The following is a 27,235-nucleotide window of genomic DNA, read 5'->3' as shown; positions in this document are numbered from 1 at the left end:
CAACTCTGTAGCCTGACCGTCTGCGTCGGGAGATTTGCTCGAGGCGGAGGGTGGCGGCGACGACGACAACGGTCCGTTCCCAACACCGCCAGCCTCACTAGCACCAATAGCTAGCATGTCAACGCGTCGTTCCGCCGACTTCAGACGGGCGCACCCAGATGGGAGGCCGGATCCGTCTGCTGTCGTCGCGGGAACTACAAAAGCCAAAGTCATTTCCGGGCAGTTTGGGAGAAGCGGCGCCTGCCAAACGCTGGCAGGAGCAGCGACGAGGGGGGGACTCGCCGGGCAGAGTTGAGCTGGCACATTTGCCGGAGCCAGCGCTAGTGTCAGACAGTGCCATCTGTTGACCGCACTGCAGCATGAGCGCTAACTTTCACACCGGAGGAGCAAGCGAGAGAGCGCGTGAGCGACTGCTCGGCGATATGAGCAGCCTCCGTCAATTGCCACTCTTCCTGGAAGTCGAAAATACTGAAAAATGACTCACAAACGGAGCAAATGGAGGCTTCTTTGGCTTTTTGGGTGATGCCATCGCCGATTGGTACCATCGATGGCTGTCATGGAGAAATTCTTTACTCACCCATCCATTCATTCCTGTATTCATTCATTCATCTTCCGTACCGCTTGATCCTCATTAGGGTCGCGGGGGGTGCTGGAGCCCTTCCCAGCCGTCTCCGGGCAGTAGGCGGGGGACACCCTGACCCTGAATCGGTTGCCAGCCAATCGCAGGGCACACATAGACGAACAACCATCCACGCTCACACTCACACCTAGGGACAATTTAGAGTGTCCAATCAGCCTGCCACGCATGTTTTTGAAATGTGGGAGGAAACCGGAGCACCCGGAGAAAACCCACGCAGGCCCGGGGAGAACATGCAAACTCCACACAGGGAAGCCGGAGCTGGAATCGAACCCGGTACCTCTGCACTGTGAAGCCCACGTGCTAACCACTGGGCTACCGGGCCGCCGGAGGAAAATTATTTGCTATTTATTAACCGCCTACAAAAAATGAATCTTGAAAATGACCATTCGCGACATCCCTTAGACCCGACAGAGAAATGTAACTTGATTGAATTAGATGAACAATGGCCTATCGTTGACAAAACTTCTGAGGATCAATGGCACTGGCGCTGCTTTTGTTTGTTTTTCCTTCCAATTTTCCAGGGGGCGCTACTGAGTGAGTGGCACGTACCATTTTTGTGAATTCGCCGGGCGTCGTCGGAGCCCAGCCGCTCCTGAGCCTGGCGGTGATGCTCCAGGGTGGCGCGCGCCATCTGCCTGTCGTCCGCCGTTCCGGACGGCGGTCCCGACATGGGCGGGCGCTCCAGCGACGTGGCCTTCCTCTCCGGAGGCGGGATCATGCTGCCGATGCAGCGGCCTGTCTGGGCTCGGGCCTGGCCCTGGCCGGGCGGGGGCTCGGGAGGGGGAGGTAGGTCTGTTTTGCCCCCCCCAAAAAAAGAATAGAATTTTTTTTTTAATTACAATTATTTTGGTGTGTCCAACAGGTCGTTTTTTGTCTTTTTAAATCTCACCGCACTTTTAATTCCGTGACAAAACCGGGTGTCATTTTTGTTGAGCAGTGTTGTCGGTATCTGCTGAATGTCATTTCAAGTACCTTCAAATCCAATTTTGTTCCAAGCATGTAACTAGTAAAATAGCCAAATTACTTATTAAAGCAAGTAATCAGTAAATAAGTTACTTTTTAAAGTGAGTCACCTGTAAAGTACCCAAGATTTTCTTTGACAGGAGGTAACCAGTAAAGTAACTTTTTAAAGCAAGTAGCAAGTAAAGTAAGAGTTACTTTTCAAAGCAAGACATCAGTAAAGTAACTAAATTACTTGTTCAAGCAAAAAAAAAAAAAAATCATTCAAGTAACTCCGGCAAAACTGCAGCTGACGCCCCTTCAAACGCAAAAAAGGGTGAACGGGTTTTCAATGGACAGGAAACTCTTAAAAAAGAAAAAAAAACATATCAAGCACCCACCGTCCGCAGCAGCGTCTCTGCGGTGGGGCGCCGAGGCCTGGTTGCGGGGTTTGCGCGGCGGCCTGGCGGCCCTCTGGTGGCCCAGGCTGTGCGTTCCCACTGTGCTGCCATCTGTGGAGAACGGGCTGCCGGGCCGCTGCCTGTGAGGCACGCCTTTGTCTGCCGGGCGACGGAAAAACACAACAAGCAAGCGCGACGTTAGCATGAGAGCAGACGCTGCCGCGGAGGACGCGGGTCCGCGGAGGACGCGGGTCCGCGAAGCCGGCGAGTCGAAGCGATCGGCGTCGGAAGCCAGGAGAAGCGAGAAGACCCAAAACGGGGCCATGCGCAAAGCGGGCATCCGTACGGACGAGGAGCACTCGCAGAGCAGAAAGGAAGAAGAAAGGCGCGCCCCAGAGGGTAGAAGGTCCGGGCTCTTGCCGGCACACCGACCTCTTTTACAGCGACCGCGCTTGCTGAGGCTGGTGCCGTCCAGCCGGTAGCCCGCCTTGTCGGCGGCGGCCACCAGGGCCTGCGCAAAGCTGCAGTGGGTAAAGATGGAGCCGTCCGACGAGCTGGCCACGCTGGAGCGCCGGCTGGAGAAATTGCGCTCGTCCTCCGAGGCCGAGCCCCAGCCGTTGGCCATGGAGCCTGCAACACCACAGTTGTCGCCGCCGGCGGTGAAGCAAACGTCTCCCCCGAGTGTTTGGCCGAGGTTCAAACGCACGGAAATCGGTCTTAACTGGGGCCCTACCTTGGTGTGACGGCGACGGTTCGGTACGGGAAGGGAACAATAAGCCATTTTCATTTGCAAAAACAACAACAACACATTTGATGACATTTACTAAAATCTTTTTTCCCCCTTTCATAGAAGTGCAACATCAATACAATGCATCAATAGCCACAAAACGTCGGCTAGTCAGAGGTTGAGCTACACTGCATTTGTTTGCGGAGAAGACGTATGGATCAAGCGGGAGGCACTTGCGCTTCCTGATCCTCACTTCATCTCTTTCCAAGTGTATCAAAAACTCACATTTTACAACTTTAGCTTACAATGCTCTTCTGCAAGTCTGCATTTACTATTTGAGTCACTGCACAGATATCGCCAACTAGTGGCCTGGCATGCACAGGACAACAGTTGGTTATCTTCCAATTGAAACTTTCCACAACCACAAAGAAAAAAAAAGTGATTTTTGCCAGCTTGTGGTGGTGTACCCAAAAAGTCAACTTTGCCCTCAAGCTGCTCTCCCCCCCACGCTTGCCTTGTTAGCACTCTGCCCCTGTCAAACAAGCGAGTTCGGAGCACTTGGGCAGGAACCACTGAAGAATTGTGTGCCAAAGCGGGCCCCACAGAAAGCTGTCACATTACTGCTCTCGTGCTCGCCAAAGTCCCAGATTTTTACTGGCGGGTTAACACCCCTCCCCCCCCCTTTTTTAACGCCCTTCTCCAAATGTGGCATTGAAGATAAAGAAATACAGAGCAGAAAATGCAGAGACATTCAATTCAACTCTTTTCAGCTAACTGAATAAGAAGCCTTAAAAGATGTACTGACAGTTGCCTAGATGTCTACGATTTACACGATAAATTATGACCCCCCCCCCCCCCAAGAAAAATGTTTTTGAATGTCCTCCCTTAAATAGAAACAGCTCCCATAATATCTGATTTGGAAAAAAATGCACTGTGGTAAATGTGCCCACAGCAAACGTATTCATAAAGGTGTTAAAAAAAGTTCACGTTTTCTGATTCAAAACATCATAATTCATATTATTCTTTGCTAAAAAGGTCGTTGTGCTTACAACGGGCCCTACGTTCTTGCTTTCCCTTTTTATAATAATAATAATCATGCATTTGATTTATAAGCGCCTTTCAAAACACTCAAGGACACTTTACAATCAAGAACAAAACAATAAAACCACTGAGAAAACTAACAATAAAGATGCAATTTAAACGGCGTTTGCAAATTGGGATGGGTGGCTTCATGACGGGATTTGAATGTGTGAAGAGAATCCACATTACGGATGTTATACACGTTCAAAAGCAATGGCTGTAAACTGAACCTTGCTAACAAGTAGTTTGAGATTTCTGCTGGAGATCGTTTAGCTAGCTCGGAGCCCCGCGGATTAGCAGAGCAATGCTGCTAAATTCGTGCTAACGCTCTAATTAGCATATGAAAAGATCGCGAAAATCGGCTACCTTTGTAAATCGAACCTCGCTAACAAGTAGTTTGAGATTTCTGCTGGAGATCGTTTAACTAGCTCGGAGCCCCGCGGATTAGCAGGGCAATGCTGCTAAATTCGTGCTAACGCTCTGATTAGCATATGACAAGATCGCGAAAACGCCTCGTCTACCTTTGTCACAACCAAGGCTTGCTTTTACCCCTGTTCTTGGGCATTGCTCAATTTGTGGCGCCTTTTTTTTTTCTCGCAAAAGCTACGATGTTCATTTGTCGTTTCACTCAACATTTTTGTCGCTCTGACGTCCCAGTTGTTCACTTGGAACCTGTCAAGTCCAACACACCCAGTATATCCAAAACCTCGCGAGTACTATATTGAAAACTTCAATTTTAGAACAGGCAAGAATGGATCAAATCACACCAGGAACGACTTTCCTATTACTCTGGGCGAATATTTTCCTTTCCTTTGGTCTCTTTACTGCAGCCCATGTAAAACAAACCACAGCCTTCACCAAGCGCGACTCTTTGAATGCGCAAGGGCATGACGACACTCTGACACAGTTTCAAACACGTGTTGACATGTTCAACCATGAGGCTGCCCTCTTGGAAGTCACCAGTTTTGAACTACAGTAACAGTACATACAAGGCTGCTTCGCAGAGTCCCAAGTTAGGAGCAGACTTGACAAGACCAGGCATCAAAAGAGGCGAACGAACGCCTGAACCGCTGCAATATGGATGGCGAGGGATGGGAAGATGATTATGACTTATTTAGATACAGGGGCAAATCCCCTTCAAAGAGTTTCCACTTCAAGAGTTGCGCAAAGGTTGCAACATATTTTCACTTCAGCTGCAGTCACAAAGTTCTCAGATGAAAGGAAACTTCTCCAAAACGTACGCTTGCGTGAGCTACGGGGAAGCTATCAAGCGCCCACCCTCTCTCAGCAACCATTTTAAAATTTTTATTTGACTTTTTTCTACAGTTGAGGTGCTCACTACTTTGCACCCTCCATCTTGCCTCTCCCTTTGAAATTCCTTTCAGACGTTCACCGGGAGACAGAAAGACAGCCATTTCCAGCGGGTCCAATCGCCGCGCAAAGAATCGCGGCGATAATGAAGTGGGGGCAGTGGCAGGCAAAAAAAGCTGCCGCGGCTTTGGAGGTGGAACACTGCCTCGGCATATCACATCACAGAATTACTTTTTTTTTGGCTCCCCTTAATCCCCCCCCCCCCCCCGCCCCCCAACAGCCACTTTCCATTCGATGAAATAGCGGGCGCAATCAAAACTGCTGTAATTTGATAAAAATTCAATCAGGTTTTCTCTTTAAGCTCAAAGGGGGAACGTTGCTCCGATTTTTAAAACCAACTCTGGATGACTTTTGACGCTCAAATTGAGGGGAAGGAAAAACTTTCACCCGAACGAGCATGCGGCGACCGCTATGGTGCGGTTTGGAAGATGACGACTGCTCTGGCTCGTGTCAAATTAGCTCAAGTCACTCCCGTCGACGGCTTCACAATTCAAAGGAAAGGGGCCATGAACTTTTCATGGTTTGGCACCCAATGTAGTAAAGCAAATCCAGTTTCGAAACCGACAGACAAATAAGAACACGACCCGGACTGGGAATGCGCACGCCAAAAACAACCCGGCAAGCGTGTTCTTTGTTGCCTTGGTCTTTGGAAGAAGCAAAAAGTGCTCTTTTCACACAACCGACCATTCAGTCGGGGACGGTGACAATGGCCCGGCGTGTCTCGAGTCCCCCTCCCTTAAACACAAGTGAAGTTCTGCCACCGATGACATGGGGGGGAAAAAAATCTGTCAAGTCAGATTTGAATGCTCAGAGAGGGGCTCAGAGTCGAGCCGCTTCTCCTCCACATCGAGAGGAGCCAGATGAGGTGGCTTGGGCATCTGATTCGGATGCCTCCTGAGCGCCTCCCCGGTGAGGTGTTCCGGGCATGTCCCACCGGGAGGAGACCCCGAGGAAGACCCAGGACACGCTGGAGAGACTATGTCACCCAGCTTGCCTGGGAACGACTCGGGATCCCCCGGGGAGAGCTGGAAGAAGTAGCTAGGGAGAGGGAAGTCTGGGCTTCCCTGCTAAAGCTGTTGCCCCCGCGACCCGGCCCCGGATAAGCGGTAGATGATGGATGGATGGATGGATAAAGGGAAAATTGTACCGCTGAGTCCAAAGTTGCATTCTCGCGTTGTGTCCGGCACCCAATCGGTCAGTATTGAAGAGGATTGCGGCGCCAGGGACACGCGAATGCGCAAAATGAACACCCGCGAGGGTCCTCACTGAAAAGGTTTCGGATGAGACTCGGCTTTCTGACGCAAAGTGCCGTTTCTGTGTCGCTCGGAAACAATGACAAATCCATCGAAGCTCGTCAGGAAGCTTCTGGCTCTTTTGTACGGTGGCCGCAAATAAATCTTCCGCCGTCGCTATCTGGGCAGTATTGCTCCCCACTCGGGGTGTCGAGCGATGTGACCGACGAGCAGATAGATGAGAAGAAATAGTGCCGTCTTCTGGGTAATACAGTGCAGGCGAGATGCGGCGGATTAGGGCGCAGTCGCCGCTTTATATTCCCTTAAATACATCAGTAGCAGCATGTGTCAGCACAAGCAAAACCGCACTTCCATCATGCCGCGGAAAAAGTACTTTAGCCGCCGCCGAAGGGCCGCGGCAGCCAGCCAAATCTTTTATTCCTTTCAGATATTTTCCGCCTGTTTTTTTTTCCACCCCCCATCCCCCCTCCGCTTTCCTGACATACATTTCCCGATTGGCTTTCTCCACTTTCATTGAGCGAAGGAGCAAGGCGTCGCCGTTTTTACAGCGCAAAAGCCACTTGGATGGCCAAACAGCGCTCGTTTCTTTATAGCGCGACATTGCCGCGGTCAGCGCGTTAGCCACGTTGTGCCCTTCGCGCGTCCCGCCCCGCCTCCCTGGGTTTTGACAGATGGCTGTTAAAGTTTTCAGAGAGTTGTAAAAATGGAAATGGTCCGGAATGGAAATAGGCACTGCCACACGTGAATTTTATTTCAAATCTCCTCCATGAGATACGGCCGCGTGGCGCCAGACTCCCTGTTCATTTCCCTCTCGCTCTCCTGTTTAAAATTCATGGACTTTCTTATCGTTTTTTTTTAGTTCTTTCTTTCTTGGGGGTGCGGTGTGCGGGGGGATAATTATAATCCCCCCCCCCCCCCCCCCGAGTGTGCCAGCGGTGCTTAAAAACTTGATTGAGGGACATTGGGTGCGCATGTTCTCATCTAAATGAACACATTGCGGAGGCACGGGCAACACGCCGCATGAACAACAACAATCAGGCGAGTGTCGCGGGAGATGACAAAACAACTGAGACATGACGCCGCAGCGGAGTTCTTCGTGGTTAGAAAATAACACTCATTAAGCACAGAGGAAGGCGGGGGGGAAAAAGCGTCATGATTCAAAATCCACCAAAAGAGGCGCGTGTTGAAATAAGACCGTCATAAAACCTTTGAAAGGTAAAATACGGCAACCCAAAATTGATGCGGTGCTCACAAAGAAGTAAAACAAGTTCAAATGAACTACTGAGAAAATGTCCAAAGGTCGCACAGATGAAAAGAAAAACGTATACACACACACAAACTACCATTAAAAACTAATTAAGAAGACCATAAATCAAGTAGAAGGTCAAAATGTGAATATCCTTCAGTTTTGTTGCTTAGAACTGTGGTCCCCATTTGGTATCGGGCCGCGCCGGAGACTCCACCAAGATTTTCGTTTGGTTTTGGTTTTTGCCGAGCGCCGGCCAGTGAAAACAACAAATTCAGCAAAGGTACTGCAAATCAACGCGCGGCTGATGGGCATCCGTGACTTCCGAAGACGAAGCTTTTTGGAGGACTGAAATGTGGGCTCACCCGTCAAAGAGCTGTCCAGGTTGTCCATGCTGGAACCCGGCGTGTGCTCGATTCCTCGGGGATGCCTGGCCCCGTAGCCTTCGTCTTCCTCGTCGTCATCTTCCTCGTCGTCCTCGTCCGCCAGGTCCGTCTCCAGGTCGGACACCATTGTGCTTGACACGTAGCCTACCGGAGGCGCCGGGGCCTGTGGGGGAAGGGACCCCACTTGCACGTGCCTGTCGTGGACCCGGGAAAGCGAGGACCGCAACATTAACATGTGGATGAATGTTGCGCCACAATACCGCTAGGCTGACATGCTAACACGACGACCCGTTGGCTGCGGGCTGTCGCGGTGCCCCGACCGCCACTGTTCCATGTTTGTCTGACACGCCGAAGGCTTGTAATTATCGGCCACCTTCGAGCAACAATAGTCATTATGACGGCTGACATGACATCTCCTTGCTGACAATGAGACCCCCGCCCCCCCTTGGCACCCGTACCAATGAATGCCAGAACGTCCTCGTTCCGGACAGAAAGGAGCCTGGCCTTCGGGTGACTTGCATCAACACAACAGGCCGGGAATGTGAACGTGTGCGTGTGTGTGTGTGTGTGTGTGTGTGTGTGCGCCTGTGTGTGTGTAAAAACGAGGACGCGGGGTCTGTCCGTCTGCAAGCACGCTGCTAAGAGTGCCATTAAAATGAAATGATTAATGGGTTTATCTCCACTGCGCACACAGGCGACACAAAGAGTCGCTGTTAGAGCAACAACAGAATCAATCCTGCCGCCTCTGGCAAATACGCATACAGTAAGCATTTTTACATCACACGCATACATACACACACAGTGTGTGTGTGTGTGTGTGTGTGTGTGTTTTTGTTGTCAGGCCGAAGCAGTGGATCTTATTTAATAGTCTGGCAATTTGTTTCTTCCGCTACCTGCAAACAATGTTTTGTTTTGTGTCATGCTAACGTTCTATATTGGGTTATTGCTAATATTGTGATTGTAGGCAGTTAGCGCTATTAAGCTAACTTTTGATTTGGGTTGGCAGCCACTTTCCCGAAACACAATTAAGGACATTTTTCCAGTATCTATATTTCTAATTCGTTACTGTATGCAGCATATTTTAAGTCTCCTCCAAAACTGTCCGTTTTGAATAAATGACATTGGCCAATGGCAAATTTTAACCAGAAATGGCTTGATGGGTTCTTAAAATTATTTTTTTTAATCCTTCAAGCAGCACTAGCAGTTTTTTAAATATTTTCTTGTTTTGAACATGATTTGATGACATGATGACAGATTTTACCCCGCGTTGTAATTTTTGCTATGTTGTTTCAGAAAAAAAAATCCCCCTGTTGCTGAACCGAACCCTTTATTCCAAAATATGACTAAATATATTCCTATAGCACGAAATATGGTTATTATTATTGTGAAACCTTGATGTGGTTGAGGATAAATGAAGGCAGATTAGGAATTAAGCAAAAAAGAATAAAAGTTTACTTGCATCTCTGATTTAAAAAAAATGATTTGCTCACCACAGTTCTTATTATATTCATGAATTTGGTACGGAATTCTATTAAGAGCGCAACAGGTTTGTCCCAAAACCGTAACACCGTGCCAGTTGAATCAAAGGCTTCGGGAGCTAGCAAAGCAAAGAAAGCGCGTCGTATGCGGGCGTCTCGGGCAAACGTAATCCAGCAAAGGTCTGGTCGTCGACAGCAGCTTACCACGTCTGCTTGGCCACGTCCATTTGGTAGGCTCGCGTCAGCTCGTCCAGATGGGCCTGCAGCATGGGCTGCATCTCGTCCCTCGGCGACGGTGTGAGGGTGGCCGTCGACTGCTGGCCGAAAGAGACGGCGGCCGGGGAGGAGGCCACCCCGCGGACGGGCGGGGTGGGCACCCGCTCCTCCTCTTCCTCCAGCTCGTCCTCCATGCCCTGGTGGAGGTACGTCTGCACCGGCATCGGCGGACCCCAGCCGTCGCCCTCGTATCTGGCCGGGGATTGGAAGGTGGATTTCGGATTTAAACAAACAACAAAAAATGGATACACACATAAGGAAGAAACTAACAAGCAATGGAAATGCGAAACCAAAAAAAGACAGCTCCCTATAGAGTTGACCTACACATCCTTATGGTTCAGCACCCACTGATTTGCATATTCGCGTATATGTTTCACAAGCTGCTGATATTTTGCCGAGCCTAAACACGGGGAACGTTGAAAAATGCTCACCGAACTGGAGCAGACTGTACTATACTGTAATTGGAGAAAACGCAGCAACCTTGACCGCAAAATGCGCACGGAACCGGCCTCTTTTTAGAAATTTCCATATAGAGGGATATTCCATGACAACCATATATCAGGCGCACTGTTGATTTTTGAGAAAACGGCAAGATTTTAAGTGCGCCTCAGAGTCTGAAAAACGGTACTTGGACAAAACAGGATCGTCAAGCTTGAAAACAGGCAGTGTGGGGAACGCGTTTGGGCCGAATGATGACAAACGCAATTTGAATTGCACCACCAGGAGAACGGGAAAACTTGTCTTTTTGCCGTTTTCACCGAACCGCGCCGATGCAGTCGGGCCGAGCTAGTCGCTAACTGCCCCTTATAGCAGAATGAAGAAAGTGTTCATTAAAGAAATTTGCCAGTACACACGCGTGTAGGACATTACACTTTTAATCGGCTGCCATGAGGAGATTTACAGCGCACATTGCACCTCATTTGGCAGCCGGCCTGTTAAAGCGGATGACTCTTCCAGATTGCAAATGGCGAACGAGGGGACACGCGAGCTACCGGACCGAGGAAAGCGACTCACCGGAGGTGTTTGGTGGTCCGCGGCACTCAAAAAGACTCTAAAGCGGAACCCGGACATAAGAGATTCCATTTGAAAGCGTCTGCGCCGTCGACGGTTTATTCCGCGGTCATGGAGTGGGCTACCGGGGTTAAGAATTTTCAACAGGGGTGATTTTAAATGGATTTCGTCAGCACGGCCGTCGGCCGAAAAGTAATTTGGGAGTTGTGGTCGGTCCTTTTACTTCGCTCCTCGGCGATGAGATTACGTTTTTTACGGCTCCCCTGCATTGGCCGAAACGCGAGGCGAGCTAACAAGTGTTCGTGTTTTTTGGTTCCGAACTGGAAAAGTGTACAGTCATACCTCGGTTGTCGACCATAATCCGTTCCAGAAGGCTATCCGGAAACCGAAAACACGTTTTCAAAAAGAAAAATCTTTATTGAACACGGCCGCTCACAATGGAACACGACAGGAGGAAGCGTCATTTCCTCGTCTAACCGAGCCAGCGTCACTTGCTCGCCTACGGAAGGCGAGAGGAGTCAAGTGGCGCATTCAAGTGCGCTCAGTTTGTTCGAGAACCCATTTTCGGTCTTAATCCGAGGCATAAAAACCTCGAAATATTTGGTCGAAAAATGATTTGGTCGTGAACGGAGACGTTCTAAAATGGAGGTTTGACTGTACAAAAAAATAAAAGAAAAAAAGAAATGGGCTTAATACTTCCGAACATAACTCAAGCCACTTGCACTTATTGCACGTTGAAGTTTGCGGACGGTTATAAAATAGCTTCACTTTTAGCACACAAAACCACGAGATGTTTTTTTTTAAAATTGCACACAAAAAATACATCAATTGTAAAAGAAAAAAACACTCGTACTAATAATTACAACTAAACTACGACAAAGCTTTTCCCTCGAACTCATAAAAACAAAGAAACAAAAGAAAATTAATAAAAATTCCCCAATTATTGCAATTTTGCAAGTGACGCCATCTCTTGAAACCCACCCTCCTGCTTCGTGGTGCTCGTTGGGGTAGTGGTCCATGTCGGTGCCCGGAAGCGGGTGGATGGGGGGAGGGGGTAAGGGAACATTGGCCCAGGTGGAGCCGGTGGCTTTCGGGGCTTTGGAACCGGCCTTGGTCTTCTTCTTCTTTCCTCCTTTGCCACCTAAAACAAATCACTTGTGTTAGAGGACCAAAGCTGAGACGGACGTTTTCGCAGCAGCTGGAAGAAAGAAGCGAAAACGGAGCCTTTCAACAAGATGCTGCCTACACACCCAAAAAAAAAAAAAGAAAAAAAAATCCAAGGTCGTCGGATGAAAAGCAACTTGCCATCGAACGACAGGCTGAAAAGCCGCCCATCGCCATAGAAACAGCGGCGAGGAGCCGTCCGCAGACCTTGGTGCTCCACCCATTGCTCACCCTTCTTTCTTTCACTACACGCTTTTGGTTTCACGGGAGGGGGGGGCGGGGGTGGGGGGGGGCTCTCTGCAGCCTCATCATAATGAATGGCTTCGGTGGAGTCAGTGTGGTCCTCGTGCATTTCGCCCTCAGTCCATTACTTCTTTCATTTCTTTTATTACACCGGAGAGCCGCCAACATCCGCCCCCCCCCCTCCCCAGCCATCTTCACCCGCATCCTTCCAAAACCTGACCCCCCCGTTGCGTCCATCTTTGTAATGATGCCGGCCGGCTTGGCAGCAGGTTTCAGACAAGCACCACCCCCCCCCCTTTTTTTTTTCTCCACTCTTCAAAGAACACATTTTGGTTGCGGCTCCTCCGCTTTTCTCTCTTTACTCATTCAATGCCAAAGACAATTTTTCACGTTTTTTTTTTTTAAGTATCCGGCCATTTAATTCCAAGGATGTCAATTTACTTGTAGATTCCCCCCCCCCCCCCACAAGGTAGGATTAAAAAAAAGGGAATGAAAATAGCTGGCACGGAATGAGCTCAAGACATTTATGTGTGTTATCCCGTGTTTTATTTTCCAGCCATTTTAGCCGTGTCGATTGAATCCGGGTTCATCTTAGCTCTTCGCACGGCATCAAAAATAAATGGCCCGTTGAAAGCCACGGAAAATGACCCCCGCCCACCCCCCCACACACACAACATTTCTACCTCAGAACTATCATTAATCATTTTAAAACCATATTTGCCGTGTTCACCGTCCGGACATTTGATGCAGACGTACTCGGTGGGTCAAAGTATGACGGCCAAAGTATGGGATTGCTTTCAACCCCAAAAAAAAGAAACTTTGACGTCATTGCTGTTCAAAACAAATTCGTCAGCGGAGGAATCCGAATGAATCTCCTTCGACTTTACTTCAGACGCGGACCGAATTGCCATGCGCTCCTTGGGAGTGTTTCCATGTTGTTTTTGTGCCGTCGGATGCTCGCGCTGTTCGATAGAGGGCATAAGTACCTTTTTCCGCTGGGCACCGCTTGACCCTGAGCAATGACGACAGCACTAATTGACACGAAGCCCATTCTTCTTCTTCTAGGAAAAGTCTGGTGGTCTGGCACCCGAGAACTTCCCCCCCCCTCCCGCCCCAAATATGAAAAGTAGAGAGCGCGAGGGCTGCGGCCAGGCAGCCAAGCACGAATTACAGAAGCGGGCCTCCGCCGGCGCGCAAAGCGCCGGGCGCCTTTCTAAATATAGACGGCGCTTTGGGTATTTATACCCCGAGGTTTTTCGGGGCACTCCCAAGCATAAAAGTGGCGGATTTGCAACCCGGACGCTCGCCGTGTTTTCATTGGGTGCCGAGGAGGGGAAGCTGCACATAACTCACCGGGCGAAGACGGCTATCAAAATAACCGTCAAGCATCTCCGATTTGATTTGGCTTCGCGCACACCAAAAAAATATCAAGAGAAAAATGGCCGACTATGCCGCACGCTTACGACGGCAGCAACTCGGCGGAACTCGCTTTCAGGACTCGCTCTGGTTGGTCTGCATCCGTACGTGGAGCGAAATAATATATATATATAATAAGTATTCAACACTTGAGTCGTCAGCGATACCCCCCCCCCCCACCCCCTGTGTCTGATTTGTACTTTGCAAACGGCGGTTGCTTTTTACAGTTAGAATAACATTTTGGTGTTGCGTTTAGGGGCACGCGACTCTCCAAAGACCAGGATGACTTCCCGCTTTACAAATGCCACGACCGCCGCGGCCAAACGGCGGCATCACGTGGCTAACGACAGCCGCGCGCTGTTCTTCTGCTTCCTCGTCGGGGGGGGAAAAGGGAGCCGTCTACTCGAGGCTCGTCGGGCTCAAGTGGACGTCGATTAATTGGGGCGCGGCGCCGATTTGAGGCAACGTCGTCCGGCGATAACAACATGAAAGCGGAGGAGGGGGAGCGGCAGAGCGAAGCCGGTGAAGGGATGGCGTTCATCAAAAGATGTCGGCCTTGTACATGCAAATTCCAAAGCAATGGAGCAATTAGAAGAGCTGTCAATCACCAGGCGGAGTTCCCCCTTGGGGGGCGGGGGTGGGGGGGGCGTGTCCCCGGAAAAAAACAAAACAAAGAAAACCAACCTGAGAGGCTGCCGCTTCGCTCTGAGCTGTTGTGAGAGCTGGTGGTGCTGAAATCTTGCGAGTGGTTGTGCGGAATTCGATTAGACAGCCCGTCGGTCAGTCGGTAGTCGGGAATGAAAAGGAGGGCTACAAGTGGGGGAGGCCAAAGGGGGGGGGGGGGGGGGGGAGAAAAAAAAGGGGGGGGGAAAGCAAAGCATCACTGTGGCGTCAGGTGACAGGCAGCACAAGCGCATGCAAACAAACGCATGCAGTTCGAGCACCCAGCAAGCATGATAGCGAGGTCTCAATAACAAGGGGGAAGTGGGAGGGGGAGGGGGGGCAGGGCGAGGATTCCTGTGCATGTTGCAGGTCAAATTGACCCGTGCTAATATTTGAACCATCCAGGTATATTGCGGGTCAATTTGACCCATTCTAAAAGATTACATTGCGCACACATATATATATATATATATATATATATACATTCATTCATCTTCCGTACCGCTTGATCCCCACTAGGGTCGCGGGGGGTGCTGGAGCCTATCCCAGCTGTCTTCGGGCAGTAGGCGGGGGACACCCTGGATCAGTTGCCAGCCAATCGCAGGGCACACAGAAACGAACAACCATTCGCACTCACACTTAGGGACAATTTAGAGTGTTCAATTAGCCTGCCACGCACGTTTTTGGAATGTGGGAGGAAACCGGAGCACCCGGAGAAAACCCACGCAAGCCCGGGGAGAACATGCAAACTCCACACAGGGAGGCCGGAGCTGGAATCGAACCCGGTACCTCTGCACTGTGAAGCCGACGTGCTAACCACTGGACTACCGGGCCGCCCTGTGTATATATATATATATATATATATATATGTATATATGTATGTACTGTATATGAAATACACCGCAGAACCATAGAAACAAACGCGGAGGCTTCATTTCGAGCTAATCGTGTTTGTCAGAAAAACAACAGGTGCAAATAGTCCCACCATCCTTCTACCGGACACGTGCGCGTTATACGGTGACAAAGTCGCCTTCTCCGGGTTGTTCACAAATGAGATCATACATATGGATGAGGACTCCTGATCCGGCCATTTGCAAGTAATTAATCGGCGGGTGTTTCACCGTATGAGCGGAGCATCGGTGAATTATGGCTCCGAGAGCGCAGCTTGTTTACTCGAGTCGGGAAGAAATGGAAACGGTCCAAAGAAGGTTCCGAGACAGGCTCGGAGCCCTTCCAAGCGACTGCCGAGGCTCTCGGACGGGAAGAGCCATCGAGCCCCCCCCCCCCCCCCCGTCCCCCCACGTTGAAAGGGGGGGGGGCGGCCACGAGTCGGCCTCGCCACTTACTGTTGTTGCAGGAGTTCTTGTCGGGCAGCGAGTAGCCCAGGTTGGCCATCTCCTGCTTGGCCTGGAGCGAGGCCTTCCACTGGGCCTCGGGCAGCTCCACGGCCAGCTCGTGGATGCTGCCCGAGTGCAGGATCTGAGTGGTGGCGTAAGGCGTGGCCTGCGACGCTTGGCCCGGGCTGCCGTAGTTGCCTTTGGTGGTGAAATCGATGCTGCTGTAGATGGCGCCGTCCGACAGCATGGTGCCCGTCTTGTCCCCCTGGATGTCTGCAAGAAGGCAAATCTTAAGAATATGGGAGCCGCTCGGTGGGGCCCCGGCCGCCGCTTGACCCCGTCGGGAAATGGACGGACGGCCGGGGCCCCATCTCGGTCCGCTTTGGCCAAAGGGGCGGCCGACAATTTATCTACCGCATTTGACTTGGGAGCAGTTCGCGAGCGACCGGTCGATGGTGATCGATGTATCAGGCACCCCCGGTTTAGAGCATCGGTGTGCAAACTATCGCCAGGGGACCATTTGTGGCCCCGCCATCCATTTTTCAATGCCACATACAAAAAAAAAAATCAATGAGTGTCATGAAACGGGTGGGGGGGTGGAGGAAGTGGTCGATGGGGACGACAACTACTACTAATAAATTCATTTTTGACACTGCGGCACTTTTACAGAGACGCCAAGAGGGTCTCAATGTAGGGATGGGCTATCGTCGGTACCGCACCGAACCGGGGCACCTTAACATCTTGGGGGGCACCTCCTCAAGCATTTGCCTTCCCCCTCCCTTCATGTTTTTGTTTTCATGTCCTGCTGCATGTTGATTGATCGCGATTGGGCTTCATTGTGATGCAGAGTGGCGGGACACTTTATTGCGCAATCCCCAAATCAATTCAATCCATCATCAATCAGCACCTTTTCTGCAAAGCTGTCGTGTAGCCGTTTTGAAGGACCGCAAACATTTTCCCGATGTTCCAGCGAGGCAATTCTTTGAGATGGCCAAGCCCCAGTGTGGACCATCCAAATTTGTATGCGTAAAGCACAACGCTTGCTCTGCGTGAGAGCGAGCCCGGGAAGGATAGCAGCCATCCCCCCCACCCCGCTTGCTTGCCCAGCCAAGGGGAGATGATGTAGAGCCGCGGCAGAAGCGGGCGCGCATCTGCGCCACTCAAGCTGCGCCTGTCCTTCACGACTGGCTGCTTCTCTCACCATCCTTTCACACAGCAACCCCCCCCCCTCACCCCCCGCCCACTCCCAACTCCCATTCTGCTACTCAAATGTATGAGCCTGCGACGGCAACAGGATGAAATGTTCTCCAGTGGTCACCGCGGCGACGGCGGAGGGTTTGCACCGGGGGCGTCCTCGGTAGAGACGCCCAGGATAAATGCGGGTCCTCATCTTGTGGGTAAACGAGACATGCCGCTCACCTCCCCGGCCAAAGTTGCCGAGATCGTTGGGTCCCCCGGAGGTGCTGTTGACGGGCAAGCTGGAGGCGGGCCAGGAGTCGGCCAACCAGGGGTAGCCCGGGTCGCTGGCGTTCAGTAGGCCTGGCCGGCTGGGAAGGAGCACAAGATCAGAGAGCAGTTTTTAGTCAAAAGTGGCAACAAATTGGGAACCCCCCCTCACCTCAATCCTTGTCCAACTCTAAAACCCCAACCTCCAATTGAGCTGCTGGCGAAAATCAGGAGCGTGGTGGAGGAGGTGGCTCCACTGAACAGGTGTCGTAAGGGACGCCAAGCATAAAAATCAGCCACTAAGAGTGTAACGTGTCACGGGTGACTGCAGCGGGGGCCGTTAAGGCCACTTAACTGTACGATCACGTCAGAGCTTCGTTCATGTGGGGGGGGGGGTGACACAAGCGGCAGTCGAGTGAGGACCAGAAATGGACGCCTTCGGTTCATCAAAGCCGAATGTGAGCGTGCGGGGCTCATCAGGGTTCTGATTTTGTTCCTTGATCCAATTTTAGATTGCCCATAGACCAATTTTACCAAATTCCAACCGGGAACACTAATTTCACTCCTGACCCGAGGACACTGGTTTTTGGGTGGGGGGGGGGGGGGGGGGGGGGTTAATTGCTCCCTCTCTCTGGAATGAGCTCCCACTGAACATTGGGCAAGCGTCCTCGCTGGCCATCTTCAAAGCCCTCCTCCAAACTCACTCGTTTTCTTTGGCATTGGACTCAGCATGACTTGGATTTGTTCTTGATTTTACTTTTGGGTGCTTTCTACCGCCTTTATTACCGATTTGTCTTACTGTTTATTGTGCGTGTTAAATTGCTCCATGTACAGCACTTTGTATGCAGCGATGGCTGTTTGAAAGTGCTCCAGAAATACTCTTGACTTGACTTGAGGGAATACCCCCCCCCCCAAAAAAAATGTCTTCAATTGAATGTAACCTGCGAATTTTGCTCTAATTTGACCACACATGGATACATCAACTACACTTGACCCCCAAGCCCAAGGCCAGGACCAGGGCGTAATACGCGCCAACCCTATACCCTATCCTAATCCAAGCCCTTAGACCTAGCCCCAAAGCCAACTCCTACCCGATCCTACCTATCCTAACCCAAATTCCGAATCAAAGCTAACCCAGACCCAGAACCAACCCATCCATCAATCCATTCTCTAGCACTTATGCGGGGTGGGGTCGTGGGGGCAACAAGCCAGACCTCCCTCTTAAACCCACGCCCACCTAACCCCACCTAACCCAATCCCTAAAGCCACTCGCACCCAAAATCTGAGACCTGATATTGCTGGCCCCCCCATCCCCCAACCTTATCATCTAAACTGCAATGACGCACAGCTGGACACCTTGGGAAAGACAAAAAAAACCCCAACAACAATAAAAAACAAAGGTCACTCGTTCCAACAACATTTGCAGGGACAGATGCTCATATTTGCTTGTGAAAAACAAACACACACACACACACACACACACAAACACACACACACACACAAAATTCAACGTGGCATTATTACACTTGGCTTTGAACCCATCACGTCGTGATCACAGCAAGCGCACACCATCCAAGCGTGACTTCCACATGTGAGAAACAGCCACAATATGCTTTCATCCTTTTTCACCCCGCACCAGTCAGCCCGTATTTAAAGCGGGGGAGGGGGCGGGGGGGGGGGCACGTCTATGCCCGCCGGTGCTGCGTGTTGCACCGACACGTGCAGTCAGTGGGGCTGCAGAGCACCGGCGCTTCGCAGCCCGGCTGCCTGGTGGGTCCTTCTTGTCTCAGCTCCAGTAGGAGCTGAGGAGCGGGCTTTGGACTAAAGGAAAGGAGGGGGGGAGTGTGTGGGGAGGGGGGGACACCTGCAGCCGCGAGGACGAGATGCTGCAGGGTCTAATGAGAAGCGAGACCGGGGCGGCGGGGAGGGTTTTACATTCACAGCGGCCCTGGCGAGCGTCGCTGGGTTCCTGAATGCTAAAGCAGGCCCGTGGGGGGGAGAGCAGTCATTCAAATTGATGGCTGCGCCTCAGACACGTCCTCACCGCCGACTGCTCGCACTCGACCGTGACCTCATACACTTTCCTCCACTGAAAGTCAAGTTTTTTTTACCACTGGGGGCCAACAGGCTTTGGTGTGTCCTCTTGCGCTAAAGGCCACGTTGGAAAATTAGTCTTGCTTGTCCTCCTGCGCGCATGTATGTGTGTGTGTGTGTGTGTGTGTGTGTGTGTGTGGCCCTTCCCCGCCAGCCCAGCAGACAGTTTGAAAGACGAGCACCTGACAGCTGAATGGCTGCGTCGTCCTTGTATCCGTCACACCGCAGCACTCCCGCTCGGGATAATTAGAATAAGACTGATTTCTACTGGGGATATTTGTTATACACACACACACACACACCGCATTTGTGTGTGTGTGTGTGTGTGGAGGGTGTGCTGCTCTTGGGGATGGGTGGTCATACATCTAATGAAGAGTTGACACCTGACTTTTAATCCCCCCCCGCCTGACCCAGGATGGATGGCAACCTTGGCGGATGAAATTTCATTGGCATCGCGTTGGGCTGGCTAAAAAAAAAAAAAAACAAAAACAAAAAAAAAAACGAGTGTCGTAAATACGGCAAGCGAGGATGATATTAAACGGAGGGAAAGTTCCATTTATCAGGGGTTTGAGGGTCTTTGGGGCTGAACGCAGCTTGGATTAAAAAGCATTGTCCAGACAATGGGGATTCATTCTGAGAGCTGTTGGTGAGGGTGGAACAAAAAAAAAAAAAAAAAAAAAAAAAAAGGGGGCAAATGCAAATCACTATGGCAACAATGTAAACGCAACACATCTTGTAAAGTAAATCGTTGCTGAAACACTGATCGGAGCGAAGATTGGTGAAGTTATTACGAAGAACCAATGAAGCAATGGTTGCCTTTGATGAATTTCAAAAAAAAAAAAAAAATCAAAACGGGCAATCTGCTGCCTATTCATCTTCCGCGAATCGTTGACGTTCGGGCGTGGCAATTTGGCGCTGGCCAATAGGAAAGCCGAAAGAGACACGGCTTCATTTGCGATTGCCTGATTAATGCAAAAAAGAAAAAAAAAAAAAACACGCTCACCCAACCCAAAAGCCACACACGTTGTGATGCGGGTGCGCAGATGGGGAAGCTGCGACCTCTGCAAGACGACAACGCGGATGGGAGAGCTCCTGCCTGGAGGCGGCGGCTATGCTCTGCTAATTTGACGGGGGGGGGGGGGGGGGGGGCGTCGCTTGCGTTCCAATCCCGAAAAGCCAAAAGTGCGCTTGCCATGTCTAAGTAATCAACTTGGTTTGACATTGACGTTTGGAAGCACCAGACAGCTGTTAGCAACAACGCCGAAGACTAGAACTCTGCAACCAACCGCATTCACCCAAACTAAATGGGAGGAGTCTTCGCTCACTCATTTTTACATTGTATTTTCTTCTGTACAGTGTCCGTGCATTAATATTATTATCATTATTATTATTCCCATACTCCGCCTCGCCATTCAGTCGGGTAAAAAAGAACCTCATTTGGGGGAAATTGTGGAGGAGTGGATGGCTCCATTTTGGATCCAGATTTCTGTCTTCCGAGCCGCTTGATCCTCACTAGGGTCGCGGGGGGTGCTGGAGCCCATCCCAGCCGTCTCCGGGCAGTAGGCGGGGGACACCCTGAATCGGTTGCCAGCCAATCGCAGGGCACACAGGAACGAACAACCATTCGCACTCACACTCACAACTAGGGACAATTTAGAGCGTTCAATCAGCCTGCCATGCATGTTTTTGGAATGTGGGAGGAAACCGGAGCACCCGGAGAAAACCCACGCAGGCCCGGAGAGAACATGCAAACTCCACACAGGGAGGCCGGAGCTGGAATCGAACCCGGTACCTCTGCACTGTGAAGCCGACGTGCTAACCACTGGACTACCGGGCCGCCCCCAGATTTCTGTGTATTTATTATTATTTTTTTTTTAAACGCACCAATAAGCACGCACATAAGTGATGTCACTCGAGATGCTCTCTGCAGACCTTCCGCGAACACGCACCCGGATGGAGCGGTCGGTCCGCACGAGCTGCACGCATACACCCGCGCAAGCAGGCGGACACGCAACCTTTCTCCCGGGTAATTATTTTTACATTATTACACGTGCTCAGATCCCGGCCGCCCGCGCGAGGTGACAGGCAAATTTATCACTGCGGAGGGCTCCTGGCTTTGCCCGCAAAGATAAATGACAAAATAAAAGCCCTCTCTGCTTAAATTGTTTCGCTTAATTCCGCCAAAGAGATTGATGAGTTCATCTAAGCCACGCGCAAAGGCGCCGGGATGCAACCGGAATGCATATTTTTGCTTTTTGAGGAGCGGGTAAGAGCAACAGCCGTACCAAAGGCAGTCGGCCGGCGGGCGGCGGTGGCGGGACGCATCTCTTGTTTTGCGAGACTTTTTTGGTGGCTCTTTTTTTTTGCGGTGTGCCAGTGGCTGCTAATGTCTCGGGACAAGCCAAAGTTGTGTTGCCTTTTTGTTGTGTTGTTGTTGTACTCACCTCCCATTGCTCATCAGGCCACCGTCGACTCTCTGGAACGTCACTGCAGCGGGAGAAAAAGACAAAGTGGGCGCATATTAACTTTCCATGATTGCATTTAGTCCCCCCCCCCCCCCAAAAAAAAGTCCAATAATGAGAATGGCGCATTGTCGCTTTGCATATGTTGGCAGAAGTCATGTGTCGCTGAAGGACGCGACAAGGAAAACTCATTTTGGTCTGATTTTTGCTGCTAGCTTATTCTCATCAGGTGCGTGATTAAATCTAGGGGGGGGGGGGAAATGATTAAAAAAGGCAGCGGGATCATTTATCAAAGTGTCGGAATTCACAGGGGCCACCTCGTGGAGATAACGAGCCAGGCCAGCTCGGAGGGAAACCGCCAAAGGCAGGCGGCCCCCACGTTCGCAGCGTTTCATTTTCACTCGGCGGGCGTTAACGCCTCACCCAAACGCTGACTTGAAACCCTCATCCAGGTTTGAAATATGACTTTGGCACCCTTCCTCTTTGAATTCAAAACCCTACTCTGAATCCACAACCCATGCTTAAAATGCTAACATGAAAGCCAGACCCAATCGATATTAAAAGCCCTGCTTTCAAAGCCAATTTGAAATCCTCGAACCTCACCCTGATTTAGGAACTCTAAACCCAGATCTTAAAACCATAACCCTTGCTTCAAACCTGAACATTGAACCCTAAACCTAGGCAGAAAGCATAACATTATCTTGAAAGTTTGAAACTATCTTGAAACCTGAACAGAAATTTAGAAACCCTAACCCTCATTTAGAAAGGCCAACCCATGTTTTAAACCTTCATTTAAAGCTAACCCTGAAAACCATAACGCCTGTTTGCAACCTGAACTCTCCGCCCAAATCCATACGATTGTCTTGCAAACTTAGTTTGAAACTGCCTTGAAACCCTAATCCTTGTATAAATCGGGTGTCTACGTTCTCAAAAACTTGAAAGCCTAACCCCAACATCACATGGAAACCATCCATCCATCCATCCATCATCTACCGCTTATCCGGGGCCAGGTCGCGGGGACAACAGCTTTAGCAGGGAAGCCCAGACTTCCCTCTCCCTAGCTACTTCTTCCAGCTCTCCCCGGGGGATCCCGAGGCGTTCCCAGGCCAGCTGGGTGACATAGTCTCTCCAGCGTGTCCTGGGTCTTCCTCGGGGTCTCCTCCCGGTGGGACATGACCGGAACACCTCACCGGGGAGGTGCTCAGGAGGCATCCGAATCAGATGCCCAAGCCACCTCATCTGGCTGCTCTCGATGTGGAGGAGAAGCGGCTCGACTCTGAGTCACCTCTCTGGCACATGGCAACCGTAAATCGCAATGCTGATGTGTGTGGAGTCTCGCCCTTTCACCCGTTCCCAATTTAAAACCCTATTCTTGGTTCGAAACCCAAACGTTGGCCTTCAAGTTTGGGTTTCGAGGCCTCGCCTCACCGTTGATAATGAAATCAACTGTACAATACAAACAACACAGAATCGCTTTCTTGGCTGATGTTGGCGTTTTTCAAAAAAGTCGAATTTCGTCCTTCCATTTTTCTGCCCTCCAACGGAAAAGTTTGGACATCCCTGGCCCCTTTCAAGTGTATCTTGAAAGCCGAGCCTTGGCTCCATAGATGGTGAGGACAATGAGCCTCTGGCAAAAAAAAAAAATCGTTCGATGATCAACGACAGGAAGCACCCAAGTGCTTCAACAAGACTTTTGGTGGAAATCATCAAGTCATCTCCACCCCCCCCCCCCTCACAGAAAAAAAATGTGCTCCTCTGATCTTTGTCTTTTGCTCTCACTTGTCAAACACGCTGCGATGAAAGAGCGTGTCGGCTACTGTACTTTCCTCGCCGCAAGGCTTTCGGCTTCCTTGAAGATGTGATGTCGCAATAAAGCTCAAGCTGGAGCGGCAAAAGGGAAACTCCCGAATGCGCCGCGGCGGGACTTGTTGAAAGTCAGCACGTCAGAGCAGCTTTGAGAATCATTTGAGGAGCAACGGCCTGATTTTGTGGAGTTGAATCCAGGGGACCTGAAGCTGGGTTTAGAAGATGACAAATTTTGGTTTCAATTGACATTGTGGATAGCTGCAAGGTAAATTAATGACTGCGATGTCATTTTTTGCATACCGAAAAAGTCAAACTCAGGTCTCTACACTGAAATTGATCGTATAATACACTTTTTTTTAACCTTTCACCTTTTGGGCCACTCCTCCTGATATATCGATGAAGCATAGCCAAATTCATTTCTGGTTCTGTTTAGTGAGTAGATTTTCTTTCCAGATGCTTGTGAATTTGTTTGCTATTTTGCTGTTCAAATTTGTCCGTTCTCCACTTTCGCGCGGTTTCATCCAGACAACCGTGAAAAGCTTTTTGGGACATCTCGGTGCTTCGGTTCTCAGTTTTGTAATTCAATGTGTTTTAATGAGGCGCAAAAAAGCTAATTTGATGGCACAAACTGCTTCTTTTTAAGCTATAACGCCCAAACAGACCATGATAGCAACTCGCGACCCCAAACTAGGCTTGAAATCCTATGGTGACATCATAACCCAGACTCAAAACCCAAATTCAACAGCACAATTCTAGTTTAAAAAAACTCATTTGAAGCCCTAACGCTGACTTCAAACCTGACTTTGAAAACCTTAGCCATGCTAGAAACAACTATTTGACACCGCAACCTTGACTTGGCCCCCTAACCTGGTCTTTGAAAATCTAGGCCAGACAAGAAACCAAACATCGACGCCCTATCCCTGTTTTGACTCTCCAGCCGTGGATTATACCTGGAAGCACTCCTTTGATTCTTTATCCTTAACTTGGAAGCTGAATTTCTTGTTTTGCAAGCTTTACACGGTCGCGTGGTGTTTGAGAGCCCGGCCTCTACAGTTGATATGCGCTTCTCTCTTTCTGCCGCCGAACGCTTTGAAGCGGGCCGGCCTGACGTCCGCAACCTCCTCAGATAAGCACCCGAAGGCGCTCCGAATGCAGATGAATCTCTTTTAATCATCACTAAAGGCAGGCAGGCAGGCAGGCAGGCAGGACATGATCAGCGTATTAAAAAAAAAAAAAAGCCATCAAATCTGCCGGGCTGCTGATTTAGCTTCTGTCAAGCCGACAGCTTTAGGAGGCCCGGACGGGACACCCGCAATTCATCACGTCATTGTCAATACGGGCAAACGCCGAGCCGGGTTTCACACTAATGTTGGAAAAATCGCCTTGCTAATCCCTTCTCTCCGTTTGACCTTGTTTTCATCTTCCAGTTGAGCATTTTGTATGGCCTAAAAAAAAAAAAAATATATATATATATATATATATATATATATATATATATATACATATACTGTGTATATAATATATATGAGAATTACAAAAGATTTACAAAGTAAAAATAAAAAGTTAAAAGTGGAGTGAGGATTACAACTGAAATGATTCTTATTTTATATATTTTTTGTGCAGTAGGGGGGAGGTGTCAAAAATAATGAGGCCAAGCTAAATCTGCCTGGCAACAGGTAAACCCGAGCACTGTGTTAGACTTTCAGGTTTATTTTAAAAAAAAAAAAAAGGCTAATAATGTCGCTCTACGTTTGCAAATGTTGTACGGTATTTTTTTTTTCTATTTGCGGTCAAGAAAAAAAAAAGGTTTGTGGCTGCAACACACACACACACACACAGACAACCACAACAAAGTATGCAACACCTCAGAGGGGCTTTGCGAAGCTTTTTGGTCATAGCCGATGCACAATCTTTGATATGTGAAGTCAGTTGAGAGCAGGGGCGGGCAAAACGTTTGGCTTAGCACATTTGATTTTGAAAACGGACAGACGGGGGAAGTTCATTCGTAGACGAGGTTGAAAAAGTACTTTCAACTCGTCCAATTTTATCCTTGAACCCAACGCTGACAACGTTTAGGCCCGTGCATACTCGTATTATTTAACGTAAATCATAAAACCAGCAATCAATCAGCATCCATCGCAGCCTGCTCATCCTGGAAGGCGGGGGATTCTCCCATCTGCGGCCCCCTTCTCAAAGTTTCACATTTTTCTCCAGATGGGGTTTTGTGAGAGGGGGGTTCCCTTGCCTCAATTGTGGACGTGTGAAGAAGCCTTTGGAGACTGCGATTAAAGGCTATCGAAATGAATGTGACATGACTTGACAAATCGATTCGAAATCAACATAAAGATTGATCAACTTATTGCAACGAAACAAATACAGAGGACAAATGGCTAAAATATCGCCCCTCCTACTTGAAAACCCCAGTGGGTCTTGCTTTGCCCACCACTGCTCTGTCGTCTTTGTCAGATTAGCATTAGCCATGACCATTAGCCTGGCGCATCGATTAAGCGGGCAGAAAGGGGGCGAGGGCTTTGGGTGGTGGTGGGGGGGGGGGCAATAGCGACGAGGGCCACGGGAGTGAGGAGACGGGACAAATGAACAGTACCTGCAGGGGTGAAGGTGAAGGACTGAACTGCAAGACAAGAAGACAGAAAGGTTGTGTGTTAAAGGCTGCGGAGGGACGCGCCGCTTTGTGGTGAGGTAGGGGTGGGGAGCGGCGGGGGGCTGGCTGCTGTGCTAGCGCTCTGTACACCGGCGGCTAGGCTAGGCCACGCTTCGGCCGAGCGTGAAGGCCTGTTGGGACCCATTCCAGTTTGCTCAGTTCGACAGGAATCCATTCCAAGTAGGAAATCGATCAACCGATTTACGGTTTCTAATCAACGCTGGCTTGAGAGCCTTCTCCGTTGAAAACAGCAACCCAGGCTTTGACACCCACACTTTGAGACCCTGCCTTCAAACCCTCTTCCTAAAATAAGATTTCTTTGAAACCAGAATTTCATGCTCAACGGGATGTTCCAAGTACTGGATTCACGTGCGTACTCAGCCACACCGAGTACTCATACTACCAGTACTTTGGTTGGATATTTGTAAACAAAGATGGGTCTTTCCTTCGGGCGCACATCATCATTTCAAACTAGTGAGCAGGACGTCACATTATTTTGTCAGAAGTATCGGCAGCCTCAATGACACCTTCAACAAAGGCTGCTGTGTGCGCGATACCGGTAGATGGTATCGAAACTCATCGATCCCTAATTGAAACCTGGGCTTTGAAACCCTAAATGTAACTTGAGAACCATCACCATTTTGTCAGCCTACAACTGAAACGAAGACCATCAATTGGAACCCCACCACTTAGCTGAATCTAAGACTTATCTGAAAACCGAACCTTTGTTTGAATCTAAGAATGAAACACGAATAAAAGCACGGAACTCTAATTTGAAATCTTCCTCCTATTCCTGACTGCCAATGCTACTATCCCCCGGGTGGAAAACCTCGAGCCAGGATCAAAACAATGATTTCCGGACCCAAAGGCAACACCAAAATCCGGTGTAATACCAAACTCTGGGAATGTGAAATATTACGTTGATGGTCCAATCCTGATTTGAAATTCTACTTTTAAAGCATAATCCTGACTTGAAACCCTCAACTTGTTTTAAAAGTCTTATCAAAAACCCCACAACCTAAATGTCAATTTCTAGTTTGTTTAAAAAAAAAGACCAAAAAACAAACAAAACTTGGCAGGTTATGGACCGCTTCGGACCAAATAAAGCCAGCCGCTGGGTTGAAAGCCCCTTCA

The 27,235-nt window shown here is 49.8% G+C and overlaps 1 protein-coding gene across 2 annotated transcripts in view; it reads right to left on the bottom strand.

The window, feature by feature from the left end:
- The window catches only part of robo2 (roundabout, axon guidance receptor, homolog 2 (Drosophila)), a 264,283-nt gene that overhangs the window by 2,834 nt on the left and 234,214 nt on the right, over positions 1-27,235 (bottom strand). Inside the window, exons 18-28 of one of the 2 annotated variants that reach the window (XM_052077678.1) lie at positions 26,045-26,071; positions 21,616-21,658; positions 17,051-17,178; positions 15,641-15,904; positions 14,316-14,441; positions 11,790-11,949; positions 9,726-9,989; positions 8,023-8,237; positions 2,413-2,610; positions 1,981-2,139; positions 1,190-1,432 (exon numbers count right to left, since the gene is read on the bottom strand). In XM_052077678.1, coding sequence (XP_051933638.1) covers positions 1,190-1,432; positions 1,981-2,139; positions 2,413-2,610; positions 8,023-8,237; positions 9,726-9,989; positions 11,790-11,949; positions 14,316-14,441; positions 15,641-15,904; positions 17,051-17,178; positions 21,616-21,658; positions 26,045-26,071 — 1,827 coding nt within the window. The remainder of the gene's footprint in view (positions 1-1,189; positions 1,433-1,980; positions 2,140-2,412; positions 2,611-8,022; positions 8,238-9,725; positions 9,990-11,789; positions 11,950-14,315; positions 14,442-15,640; positions 15,905-17,050; positions 17,179-21,615; positions 21,659-26,044; positions 26,072-27,235) is intronic. The other variant, XM_052077679.1, reaches the window with a different exon arrangement.

The sequence above is a fragment of the Hippocampus zosterae genome, chromosome 10, assembly GCF_025434085.1.
Source record: "Hippocampus zosterae strain Florida chromosome 10, ASM2543408v3, whole genome shotgun sequence".
In the NCBI taxonomy this organism is placed as follows: domain Eukaryota; kingdom Metazoa; phylum Chordata; class Actinopteri; order Syngnathiformes; family Syngnathidae; genus Hippocampus; species Hippocampus zosterae.
The sequence above is the reverse complement of the archived record's forward strand: the minus strand, read 5'-3'. Positions and strand labels throughout refer to the sequence as shown.